At 35.7% G+C, this 13,936-nt stretch overlaps 1 protein-coding gene across 1 annotated transcript; it reads left to right on the top strand.

The window, feature by feature from the left end:
• Window positions 1-935: 935 nt before the first annotated feature.
• On the top strand, window positions 936-13,739 carry YARS2 (tyrosyl-tRNA synthetase 2). The gene is made up of 5 exons (XM_012551690.3): window positions 936-1,725; window positions 7,044-7,211; window positions 11,475-11,630; window positions 11,963-12,133; window positions 13,524-13,739. The coding sequence occupies exons 1-5, from the start codon at window positions 944-946 to the stop codon at window positions 13,681-13,683; spliced, it is 1,437 nt and encodes a 478-aa protein (XP_012407144.1). The 5' UTR covers window positions 936-943; the 3' UTR covers window positions 13,684-13,739.
• The last annotated feature ends 197 nt before the right edge of the window (window positions 13,740-13,936 follow it).

The following is a 13,936-nucleotide window of genomic DNA, read 5'->3' as shown; positions in this document are numbered from 1 at the left end:
CCCTGGATTTTCTTTAGGTTCATTTCCTATCCCTTGTCCCTCACATGGGCCATCGTCCATTGTAGGACTACAGCCAACCATGGCTTCAGCCAGCTCAGTCATTATTATTTTCATCAGTGCTTTGGAAGGGAAACCTCTTTTAGGTCCCTTCTCCACAATGTGGCCTTCTGAGTTCATTTTGACTACATCAGATCTCCTTTGAAAATGCACGGGACGGTTTTTCTAACACTTTAATGAAGTCCTTACTACTTGAAAGCAACCTCATTCATCTTTGTACATCTCCAAGTTTATAACGCAGAGCAGGTGATGGAATGTGGGATGGATCTGAGCCTCAGCCCTAGTCTCCCTTTTCCCAAAGCGCCTAAAGCCTCTACATTGTTACGAATACGGTCATCTTTGTTCTTCAGCAATGTAAAGGGATTCCTAAAGAATAGAAATTGACACCTACAGTCTTTTTTTTTTTTTTTTTAATAGCCTTTTATTTACAGGATATATACATGGGTAACTTTACAGCATTAACAATTGCCAAACCTCTTGTTCCAATTTTTCACCTCTTACCCCACCCCCACCCCCTCCCCTAGATGGCAGGATGACCAGTAGATAAATATATTAAAATATAACTTAGATACACAATAAGTAGACATGACCAAAACGTTATTTTGCTGTACAAAAAGAATCAGACTCTGAATTATTGTACAATTAGCTTGTGAAGGAAATCAAAAATGCATGACACCTACAGTCTTAAGAGAGTTGCCTAGGATACAGTTTAAGGACTTGCCAAGGACCACGTAGCGATTGCCAGAATCAACTTTTTCCACCTCAGTCTTCCGCACTCCAGGGCCGGAAGCACGGCTCTCTAAGACCCGGGGGACCCGAGGAGGGGGAGGAGACCGGATCTACAATCCCACTATGCCTTGCGAAGTTTTCCGCTCAGCCAGACAAGATGGCGGCGCCCACGTTGCGGCTCTTCTGGCTGGGTCGCCGTTTCAGCTGGTGCAAACGGCTGGAGGTCCGGCCGTCAGGTCAGCGTGAGAGCCACTCGGGGCCACAGGACCTGCTAGTGACGCAAAGAAAGCGAGGTCTGTTCAAGGAAATCTTCCCAGCAAAGGGAGTGGACTTGGAGCTGCCGGAGCTTTTGGCCAGGGGAGCCGAGGCTGGCACCACACAAACTGTATATTGCGGGTTCGACCCCACAGCGGACTCGCTGCACGTCGGTCACCTTCTGACCGTTCTTGGGTTGCTGCAGTTTCAGCGCGCTGGTCACCATGTCATCGCTGTAGTCGGCGGTGCCACCGCGCGCCTTGGGGACCCCAGTGGCCGCACCAAAGAGCGGGAAGCTCTGAGCGCGGAGCGCGTGCGGGACAATGCCCGCGCCCTGCGGGAGTCTCTGGAGCGCCTCTCCGCCCACCATCGGCGCTTTTTCCACGATGGGCGGACGTGGGGCACCTTCACCGTCCTGGACAACTCCGCGTGGTACTCGCAGCAGTCGCTGGTGGACTTTTTGGCCGCCGTGGGTGGCTGCTTTCGCATGGGGACGCTGCTGAGCCGTCATAGTGTGCAGTCGCGACTGAAGAGCCCGGAGGGCATGAGCCTGACTGAATTCTTCTACCCAGTCCTCCAGGCCTACGACTTTTACTACTTGCACCAGCGCTATGGGTGCCGCATCCAGCTCGGAGGCTCGGACCAGTTGGGCAACATAGTGTCTGGATACGAATTCATCCACAAGTAAGGGCCTCCAGGCATGGAGGTTGCTTCTAGCTCTGTGGAGGAGGTGGGTTGGGGATAGGCAGCGCAGGCTTAACGAGTTTCGAAACTTTGTGTTAGGCAGTATAAAGACAAATAGAAAAAAAAAGATAGTTGTGTCCTCTCATCCTCGCATCACTCTCTACCCCAACTCCAGTCATTGAGATTTTATTTTGGACCCAGATAAATAAATTCGAGGAAATTTGAGAAGGGAGGAAAGACTGGGAATTAACCTCTGGAGAAGAGGAAGGGAGACCCTTGGAGGAAGAAAGTGATGAAAAGATAGGTTTTAAATATGGTTGATGCTGAAGTGAGAGGCAAAATGCTTAATTTAGGGAAAAGTAGTAGATCTATTTTTCTGGAACATAAATTTAGGAAGGAGAATACTGTGAAATTTGGAAAAAAAAAATAAAAGATTCAGACCAAACTGGAAATTAGTTATCAGACTGAGGGGTTTTATTTTATTCTAGAGCTATTGGAATATTTTGGGCAGAGGAATGCCAAACATTTTGGCAGCTGTGCACCAGATGAATGGAGAGGACCAAGATTGAAACAGGGAGACCAGATTTTATTATTGCAATAGGCTATCCAAGCAAAAGATAGTGAGCACTTGAACTTGGGGGGGTGGGGGTGGCGGCAGTTATTTGAATTGATAAAAACGGATGTAAGCTAGAAAAGGAAAGGAGGTAGAGTCAGTGAAATGTTAGTAGCTTAGTAGCAATTAAGAAAGAGAATGGTTCTGAAATTGTAAACTTGGATATCAGGATGTATGATGGTGTCTTCTACTGAAAAAACGAATGTTTGAGGAAGCTTTAAGGGAGAAAATTGTTAAGTTCTGTAAGATTTGATGTACTGATCTTGATGGAGATGTCAGTAGGCAGTTGCTGTAGGGCAGGATATGGGGAAAGGATATATGACTACATATAGTAAATTTGCAAAGCATCTGCATTTTTTTCAGTCCTGTCCCATTCAAGATCCCATTTGGTGTTTTCTTGGCCAAAAAAAAAAAAAAAAATTAGTGAACTGGTTTGGCCTTTAGTTCCACAGTTCCATTTGACAGATGAAGAAACTGATACAAACAGGGTTAAGTGACTTGTCACACATGTAGAAGTGTCTGAAACTTGGGTCTTCCTGACTCCAAGTCTGGTACTTTATCCACCTAGCTGGCTCTTGACTAATCTGCATTGAGCTAATAATTGAACATATGGGAGCAGATAAGGTCACCAGGAAAGCCTATAGAAAGAAAGAGGAGGCCTCAGCACTGAGCACTGGAGGACAACCCCATTTCATGGGATTAGAAATGAATGATAAACTAGCAAAAGAGAAGGCAAAGTAAGAGCACAATACCAGGGTATTCAAGGTAGGAAAGTGTCCAAAAGAGAGGGTACTGCATAGTGTTCAAATAGGATGAAGACCCAAGTAAAGGCTCCCAGTTTAAGGAATTTAAGGTAAATTTAAAGAAAATAGTTTTAGTAATTGGTGAGAGTGGAAGGCACAGTGTAAGAGGATATGTAGGCAATGAATATAAAGTGATTCATGAGGAAAGATTTAAGTAACAAAGAAAGAATCAGCAGAAAAAAGGAAATTGAAGATTAGAGTTATGATCCTTGGAATGAGTTTCCTGAAGAAACTAAAGAATGAAGTGGAGGGGTGGGCCTTAGCAAGAAAGGTTAACTCTCCTCAGAAACTAAAGCAAAACAGAGTAGAAGGACTGTCTAAGGATAGGGTCTAAGACTACGTGTAATGGTCCAAAAAGTGACAGATGGCAAGAAATTGGCAGAAGTGGACATAACTGGGACAGGCTAGATATAGTGGGCTCTGTGACACTCACCAAGAGTGTCTGGCTTTTGAGATATAGGGAAGAATTCCAGAGCTAATAGGGTTAGTTCCCCTAAGATGGTACAGGAAGATGGATAAATCTCATAAAATTTAGCCAAATTATTTCTCTAAATGCAGACACAGTTGACTTTGGCCCATAAATAAAATAAATTCCTTCAAGAAACTCAATTTATCAAGATAATATGATTTCATATTTCTGGACACTCCATTCATGAGTGCAGATTGTAATCTCAATAATCCTGGTTGATTGTTGTGGCCTCAATTAATCTGGTGTTGAGTTTTTCAGAATTTAGCTAGGTGACAACATAAGTCCATTGCTACACTCAGACTTAAAACTTGCCATCATCTTAGGACTTAGTAAAGTAAGTGTTCTCCTTGGCATAGTCTTCCAGGGACTCAAGATTTTCTCTAGATCAAAAGCTTTTTAATATTGAGTTGTAAACCCTTTTGGTATCCCAATATTGTATAAAAATTTCTTGGGTGAAAAAGTATTGCAAATAAAAAAAGTTTAAAAAGCTTTGCTCTAGACCGAGGCATTAGACTAAGACTGGAATACAAAGACAAGACATATATATGGATAAAAAATAATACATATACATAAATTTAATCGTATATGCATCACAAGTATAAGATTTATACAAATTAAGATAAAACAAAATAGAGCTAATGGAAACTTAATTCAGTTCCTACCAGAAATATGAATTACTTTTATAATATCCCTGATATTTGGTCCCCCTCCTTGGCAAACTCCAGTGACTGGGAATTCACTATGTCAAAAGGATATGATAATCATTACTTAAATAGTCTGAATACACAGGATAGTGTAATTTTGAGCCTTTAACTAACAAATTATTAATGTAAGAAATCCAGTAGTTAACTTGGATAGTATAGTTGCAAATGCCATAAAAGGCAGAACTGGTAAAATCTTTTTTTTTATATATATATGATTCAAAATATTAGAGGAAAGTTTCCTTTTGGTTTTGCTTATATATTCTCCCCCCCCCCCCCCCCCCCCCAGTTTATAATGCTATTTTATATTTAAGTTTTATTGACACACTTTATTTTTCACATCTCTTTCTAGATTTTGGCTATATACCTCCTTGCTTCATAAGTCGTTTCTCTCGTAACAACAAAAGAGTTAAGCAAAATTACCTTGTATATGTGACTTCATAGGGCAACTTTTATTTAAAGCATCTATAACCTAATTGATGTGAGTACTTTATACCAACACAGATTGTATCCTTTCTATATATCTGGTTTCTTAAGTTGCTGTGTGGCTAACAGAAAATTATTAATTGGTGGCCAGTTTTCTAGTGTTGAATTCCAGTTTAGTTAGTTCTTGTATAACAGATTTGGTGTAATGTAATAGACATATTACTGGATTTAAAGACATAGGTTAAATCCTATCTCTCAGACAAGACACCTCAACTTACTGAGCTTCACTTCATGGGGAGACTGAGAGAACCTCTGCTGATAGGGAATGCTAGAGCCAACTGAGAGATATGACCCTGGGCAAGAAGAAACCATACACTTCTGCCTGGTGAGGGCAGAAGCCAGTAGAGTTCTTGGTTTTAGGTTCTAGGCCCAGAGAGAATTGAAGGAAGACCTGAAGCTAGAGGCAACATCCTCCTTATCCTAGGAATGGACATTCAGTGAACTGTCAGATTGTCAGGATTTTGTTACAAATAGGCTCAACAGAAAATTTGACATATAAGAACCAACATCAAAGGCTAATTTCAAGGGATTCAGTTAAGGATAAACTTTATGTTTTATATGCGGAAATGTAAATCATATGTCTAAGATTGTCATTAGTAATTGGATAATCCAAAAGAAAGAAAAGGTAGAGCTGAATATGGTATGACTTTAAAAAGCAAAATTGTAGGAAGAGGTAAAAACAGTAATTATGCTGTACAAATAAAGTATAAGAGCAAGAACTGACACTGAGGAATTAGATGGAAGAGGATGCCTAGAAGTAAGTACATTACTACTCACATAGTGAATGAGTTAAAGGGGGGGAATACATGGGCAGCTAGGTGGTGCAGTGGATAGAGCACCAGAGCTGAAGTCAAGAGGACCAGAGTTCAAATTTGATCCTAGTACTTAACACTTCCTAGCTGTGTGACCTTGGGCAAGTCAATATCTTCGCTTAGAAGGATATAATACACTCCAAAAATCGTTAAAGAAATTAGAGGGAAAGGTAATAGAATAAGGCAGACGTACAGATTAAGGGCAATGGCATAAAGTATGTAGATTAATGGAAAATGGATGGAGAGGGAAAGGGAGGATAATGGAGGGATCTTTGGGGCAGGGGAGATTAACTATTAATTATTAATTAATTATCAACTATATTATTGTATTAATAATTAAGAGGGGGTAATTATTGATATCAAAGTTTAAAAAGATTAAAAACAAAAGAAATTTACATTGTCAAACATATTACTAGTTTATTACTAGTTTTAGATAATTTTATATATTTATAAGTAGGTGTGGGAGTGTGTATTTGTGTGTGTGTGTGTGTGTGTGTACGTATATATAAATATATCCATGCTTAACTGCAGCCTGTTTGGGGGAAGTGGTGGAGAGGAAAGGGGAATAAAGAATTAAAAGTTCACTATATAGAGAACAAAAGAAAACCTACAAGGAAACAAAGAAAAGGTGGACAGTTCTGAATACAGTGTACATATTAGTATATATGCTTTAAATGTCAATTACTACGTTTTGAAATCCTCTCACATAAGACAATTTTTTCTTTTTTGCCTTTTTTTCTTTTTTTTTTGTATTAGATTTTAAAATGTTTTTTAAAATTATGATTTTAATGGGGCTCCTTATGTTTAAATACTTTGGAATTAGTTACTCTTGAAAGTCCTTCATTCTGCAAACTGTATTTCCGATTATCTTGAGACATTTAAAATTCACAAAGTGCAATTGATTTCTATATTACAAATATGCCATATAGTACTTTAGAAAGAATTAGAGAATCAAAGTGGTCACTTATAATGCTTCTACTACCTCATCCATAAGGTTCATCAATTTTAAAAAATGCTTTTTAAAATCATAAACATGAGCCATATTTTTGTAAAAGGATTTTGAGGTATAGTCATCAGCCTCTTGATAGTAGAGCAATTGAAGAATTCATGCAAGTGCTACTCGAATGGAGTAGATGAGAAGTTACTATAACTAGTAGTCAAGATCTGAGTCCTAGTTTCAGGTCTTTAGCAAAATTAATTTTAATTATCAGCACATGCGTGTGTGTCTTATCTGTGTCTGTTTGTGCATAGGTCCACCCATGCATCTTTCCGTACCATTCCTTTCCAGCTGTAATATTTTAAGAGAGAGACTATAAATTGCATCTATTTTTGCTTCTTATCTAGCTCATATTTTTTCTAATGTGCCTTTGGAAGGTATTTACAACTTTGTAAGAATTACAAAGTTAACACTGAAAAATGTTCTTTATTATATAGGATGACTGGAGAAGATGTATTTGGAATCACTGTTCCTCTGATTACTAGTACAACTGGAGCTAAACTGGGAAAATCTGCTGGCAATGCTGTTTGGCTAAACAGAGACAAAACATCTCCTTTTGAATTTTATCAATTTTTTGTCAGACAGCCTGATGACTGTATAGAAAAGTAAGTGATGATTTTTGAGAGATAAAATTTGCTACAGAAAAAATATATAAATCCCATAATTACAAGTCAAAAATTTAAGTATTGTTCCTTTTCCTGTATTTAGATTATTTCATGCAGCTCTAACATTCTTTAATCCAAAGTGCTTAAGCAAACCAACATGATTCTCTTTTTAGTAAACAATTATCCTAGAATTTATCTGATATACTCTAAAAAAAATTCTTTGCAGGCTTTGTGTTGTTGTTAATTGTATATATTTATACTTACTTACCATAAGGGTTTTCTTTATGTGCAAGTATAATGTATATTTTATACGTGTATAATGTATATTTTATATGTGTATAATCATTTCAAGTGATTTCAGTGTGACTGACAATACCTGTAGTTTAATTGCATAATAATGTGAAATACTACTAAAATACTTTAAAGCATTTTTTTTTGTAAGGTGTGCTAGAGTGCTAGAGCTGGAAGACATCTTCCCGAGTTGAAATGTGACTTAAAACCATTTGCCTTAGTTTCCTCTCATCTGTAAAAGTATTGGAGAAGGAAATAGCAAATGTTTGTTTAGTCATTTTAAGCTAGCGATTTTTTTTTTTTGTCAACATGATATCTTTTGGAGAAGTGTTACATATATGTTACACACACACACACACATATATAATTCCATCTTCATCAGCCTTGTGGTGGCTGGCCTGGCTTCCTGCACTTGAAGGCCTCTAAGAAAGCTAGCCTAGGCCCCAGGCAAGGAGACAAGTAAAGGATTTGGACTTTTAACATCTGATGAAAAGAAGGCTGCCCCAAAGACCTCCAGAGACCCCAAGAAAACCCACCAAAGAACACGATTTTAAAATTCCATTGCAAATGGATTGGACAATATTAGACAATGTTATTTAAAATAATACTATAGAAATGAAAAATTTGCAAATTAGTCTGGAAAGCATTTTCTAGAAAACAATTTCCAAACTATGTCCAAAAAAGTCATTAAATTTTACTGCCTCTTTTGACCTGGCAATATTATTGCTAAGCTTAATCCCCAGGAAGACCAAATAAAGAAAAGTTATTTATAGCAGCATTTTTTTTTTTTTTAAGAAATGCAAGCTAAAAGAGGATAAATTTTGATAAACAGATGAATGTAATGAAAACTATTTTGCCGTAAGAAATGTTGAAAGGGACAATTTCACTGAAACCTTAAATGATGCCTTATATGAGTAAAGCAAAATGAAATAAACAGAAAAAGGATTTCTGCAGTATTAAAACCAGTGTTAAAAAAAAAAAAAAAAAAAAAAAAAAGATGACCATGATGCAAAAGAGATGATGAAGAAGCATATCACAGAGGAGGGTTGGCAAAAATTCTATGTATATTGTTTTAAGTTATTTAAAACAGAGAAGTCTTATTTTGATTTCTGAATGCTTAGCATTAGGTGCTAGATTCTGAATTAGAGGTTTTGAATCTTCCTTTCTGGAACAGTGTGAGGTGTCACTCTTCTGGCTCTGACAAATTTATCCCAAGTGGGATAAATAAGTGAGATAAATTTTCTAGATATCCTGCTTGCGATCAGAATTATTAAATCTATAGTGAATTTTTCTTTTTCATCATGTATTTCCAAATTTCCATTCTATTGCCAGTAGCTGTACTAGTTGATAGATTGCATATATACATATATATGTATATCTATTTTTTTTTCATTTATTTATTTATTTGATTTTTCGAAGCATATTCTTCTACATTAATCCTTGCAAAACTTTGTGTTCTAGTTTTTTCCCCTCTTCTCCCACCTCCCTCCCCCCTAGGTGGCAAGTAGTCCAATATAGGTTAAAAATGGGAGAAGTATATGTTAAATCCCACATAGGCATACATATTTATACAATATTTAAATTTAAATAGGAAAATGTTTTTCAGTTTTAAGATGTCCAAAATACTTTGGACTTTGAATTATGAATTCAATGAATAACATTGAATTGAAAAATGAGTTTCAATGTAAAGTTCCTTTTCTGATCTTCAGTCTCTCTAGACTGGTAATTGATGTCTTGCCTATGACACTTTCTTCATAGCAAATCAGTAATTTTTACTGATCTTGCTCTTGAAAACTTCAAGAACATTGCACTTTAGAGAACCTGCTAGGTCCCACCAAAGTATTTTTACCTTCTTTGTTTGTTAGGTTGTTGATTAGTTTTGTTTGTTTGTTAATTCAGTTCTACACCAGTAAATGTTGGCATTTCCATTGTATTTTTGGTTCAACCTACTCCACTTTCATTGCAGGTCTGAATCCTTTATATGCTTCATTTTCCCACATCAACAGAAACTACTACAGTATTTAATTTATGTATATTCTTAAACTACTTTAACTTAGCACTTTTTTTTTTAATTTTGAAAAAAATTTCTTTACAACATTATCCCTTGCATTCACTTCTGTTCTGACTTTATCCCTCCCTCCCCCAGATGGCAAGCAGTCCTATACATGTTGAATATGTCACAGTATGTCCTTTTCAATATATGTGTGCAGAACCAAACAGTTCTCTTATTGCACAGGAAGAATTGGACCGGGAAGAAAAACAAAAATGCAAACAGTTTACATTCATTTCCAAGTGTTCTTTCTTTGGGTGTAGTCCATCACTGATCAATTGAAACCGAGTTAGATCTTCTCTTTGTCAAAGAAATCCACTTCCATCAGAATACATCCTCATACACTATCGTTGTTGAGGTATATAAGGATCTCCTGGTTCTGCTCATTTCCCTTAGCATCAGTTCATGTAAGTCTCTCCAACCCTCTCTGTATTCATCCTGCTGGTCATTTCTTACAGAACAATCCATATTCCATAACATTCATATACCACAATTTACCCAACCATTCTCCAATTGATGGGCATCCATTAATTTTTCCAGTTTCTAAACACTACAAAAAAGGCTGCCACAAACACTTTGGCACATTTTGGCATTTTCCCTTCTTTAGTATCTCTTTGGCATAGCATGCTGTGGATTCAAAGGGTATGCACAACTTTATAAGTTTTGGGGCATAATTCCAGATTGCTCTCCAGAATGGTTGGATTCATTCACATCAGTGAATCCAATCAGTGTCCATCAGTGTCCCAGTTTTCCCACATCTCCTCCAACATTCTTAGCCAATCTGACAGGTGTGTAGTGGTATCTCAGAGTTGTCTTAATTTGCATTTCTCTGATTAATAGTGATTTGGAACACTTTCATATGAGGAAATAGTTTCAGTTTCATCATCTGAAAATTGTCTGTTCATATCCTTTGACCATTTATCAGTTGGAGAATGGCTTAGAGTCAATTGACCCTATATATTTTGGAAATGAGGCCTTTATCAGAACCTTTAACTGTGATAATGTTTTCCCAGTTTGTTGCTTCCCTTCTAATCTTGTTTGCATTAGTTTTGTTTGTATAAAGGCTTTTTAATTTTGATATAATCAAAATTTTCTATTTTGTTGATCAATATTGATCTCTAGTTCATCTTTGGTCACAAATTTCTTCCTCCTTAGCTTCCTCTCAGCTTAGTCTGAGAGGTAAATTATTCTATGTTCCTCTAATTTATTTATAATCTCATTCTTTATGCCTAAGTCATGGACCCATTTTGATCTTATCTTGGCATACGGTATTAAGTGTGGGTAATGCCATACTAATTTCCAGTTTTCCCAGCAGTTTTTGTCAAATAATGAATTCTTATCCCAAAAGTTAGGATCTTTGGGGGTTTATCAAACACTAGATTGCATAGCACTTATTTTCAAAAAATCACAGAATTGCAGCAAGGTATGTATGTCATGAAGTAATGTTCAAGTGACAAAGAAGTAATTAATGGTAGGGAAATTAACTGTCTAGTATCTATCATTAGATAAATCATTTAGTCATTTCAAGCGAACCTCTTTTCAATAGAAATAAACAGGTGCAAAATCTGTTATTGTTTGTCCCAAATAATTTCCATGCCATGCCATGTGTTATTTTCCCAAATAGCAAACATCAATTTATTTCTTTGTTGCTGTCAGTAGTTTTGGGCCTCTGTTTCTGGTTTTTTTTTAAGCTTTTCACAAGGGTTTTCCAAATTTTGTTCAAAATTATTTTCTTCATTTAGGCAGTGCTGATATATGGTCTTTTCTAGATAGGCATAGTATTTTTCTAAAAATATTCAAAACATTAGAGATTTCTTTGAAAATTGATACTTGAAGATTAATATTTGAAATGTAAGGAAGTTAGGAAAGATTATGGAAATATTATAGAAAATACAGAATATATTGCTGTTTTTTTCTTTAAGGTACCTTAAACTCTTCACTTTTTTACCCCTTCCCGAGATTGAAGATATAATGCAGATGCATACCAAGGCACCAGAAAAATGGGGGCCTCAGATACGACTTGCAACAGAAGTAACAAAATTTGTTCATGGCCAAGAAGGATTACAGTCTGCCAAAAGGTAATCTTTTCAAATCTTAGCTAGCCTAGAAGATATGAAGCCACATCACTTTTGTAAGATTTTACAATGAAATATGGGACAAGTTTCATTCAAAAGATTAACGGCTATAGTTAGAAGAAGTGATCTAAGATTTAGGCTGCAAATTTGTTACTAACCAAATTTGACCTGGACATTTTTAGAGTATTTTCTCACATTATAACATGAGAATATTGGATTAAGTAATTCCTAAAAGCCCTTCCATTTAGAAAATTTTATGACTTTTAAAATTGCTTTGGGGTCAAAATCATCAATAAATACGTTTATTAAAATGTTCAGATATTCATCTTTTTCAGGTGTACACAAGCCCTTTATCACTGCAGTATAGATGCGCTTGAAATTATGTCTGATGAAGAGTTAAAAGAGCTATTTAAAGGAGCTCCATTCTCTGAATTGGTTCTTGATCCTGGAACAAGTGTATTAGATATATGTCGCAAAGCAAATGCCATTCCACATGGTCCAAGAGGGTAAGATTTATATTAATTATTAATTATGTCCAAAGGCATAGTTCAAACATCATGAATTTTAGTTAAGCAGTTTTTTTTTTTCTGCCTGATACAACTAATACATTTTATTATCTTCCAAAAAGTGCATTGTTGAACTTTCAATTGTTCATTGTTGAGGGAGAAGTCCTGGTAGACTAGAAGGGACTGGTAGATTGACACTAGAGGGAGAGGCTCATTCTTTGACCATGAGAACCTCATGAAACAAAGAAAAATACAAAATGAGTATTGGAATGAGAAGGAAAAATCAGTTTTTAGAACTTAAAAGTTTTGATATTTTGAGATGTATGTTAAATCAAAAAGCATTTATTCAGTACTTATTTTGTGCCAAGCATTGCTATAAGCATTGGAAACTTCAAGGAAAGATATTCAGTTACCAAAAACTGGATATCACAAAATTTAAATAATATTTTGATAGGAAATCACTTATTTGTAACTTGTGGGGCTTTCTGTTTATAGCCAACATTTGATAGATGATAGTTTGTAAGAATGAATAAAAATGAGAATACAATGAAAAGCCAGAAATGGAAGAAAGGAAATTGACAGTTTTGATACAGGATTTTAACTAATGCTAATCAACATGAAGATCAAAAAGACTAATTTAAAATTAATAAGATTTGTTGACTGAGCAAAAAGTATAAAAAAAAAAAAGTTTTAAGTTTGGAGGCTCAGCAAACAAGAATGGGGAAAATACAGAAACAGGGAAATCAGAAATTTAAACATTGAATCTGAAGTATCTGGATGATCCAGGTAAATTAAGAGCTCCATTAACTAATGCATTTTTATCAGTCATTTTCCCCCTCTAATGAAGAAGTTTGCATTCTCCAACATCTCTTTTCTTTGTCTTATTAACTTTGGAAACCTATGCTAATTGAACAATATGGCAAGCAAAAGTTAAAAAACAAAACAAACAAAAAAAAAAAAACATTGCAGCCTAATTTTCTTCACTCAAAAGCATGAAAAGAGAAAATGGGAATAACACATGGTTATTTACAGGTTAAGGTTTGAAAAATATTTCTACACTAATAATAGTAATAGATGACCAAGTCAGAACATAGTTTACATAGTTAGTCATGCATCTACTAATGGTGGAAGCTACAATTTTAACCCAGGTTGTTACATTCTGCTCTTACACACTACATTAGAAGCTCTTACACACTACAAACAAACAAAAACAAAACAAAAAAAAGTGATGTTTTTCTGTACTGTAATGACTTATTCAAAATTCCTTGAGGAAAAGAAATAAGTGCACAGAACTCTCTTAAGTTGGATACCTACCCAAAATATAGTCTAATAAATGTGTATTTAAATTTGAAATAAATCAGATTACTTTTTATAAATTTCTATTTTTTAGGTACCAAATGATTACAGAAGGAGGAGTCAGTATAAATCACAAACAAGTAACTAATCCAGAAAGTGTTCTAGTAATTGGACAACATATCCTCAAAAATGGACTTTCTCTACTCAAGATAGGAAAGAGAAATTTCTATATCATAAAGTGGCTTCAGCTGTGATGAGAAAATTTATGACCTACTGATTAATAAAAATTTTATGCCAGCAGTCTAAAGATGAATTGGCTTCAGCATCTTTATTTTGATATTCTCAGTTTAATTACCATATTTGTGTAGGTTAATTGATGTTTTATTTCTCTCAAGAAAAGAGTAGCGGTGTCAGTGAATTTTGTTACTACCTGTGCATACTGTTTAGAAAAAGCAAATAAAAAGGATTGTTAATTACTACTTACTATATTATATGACAACTGGTGGG

The sequence above is a fragment of the Sarcophilus harrisii genome, chromosome 5, assembly GCF_902635505.1.
Source record: "Sarcophilus harrisii chromosome 5, mSarHar1.11, whole genome shotgun sequence".
In the NCBI taxonomy this organism is placed as follows: Eukaryota; Metazoa; Chordata; class Mammalia; order Dasyuromorphia; family Dasyuridae; genus Sarcophilus; species Sarcophilus harrisii.
This window is presented reverse-complemented; position numbering and strand designations above follow the sequence as displayed.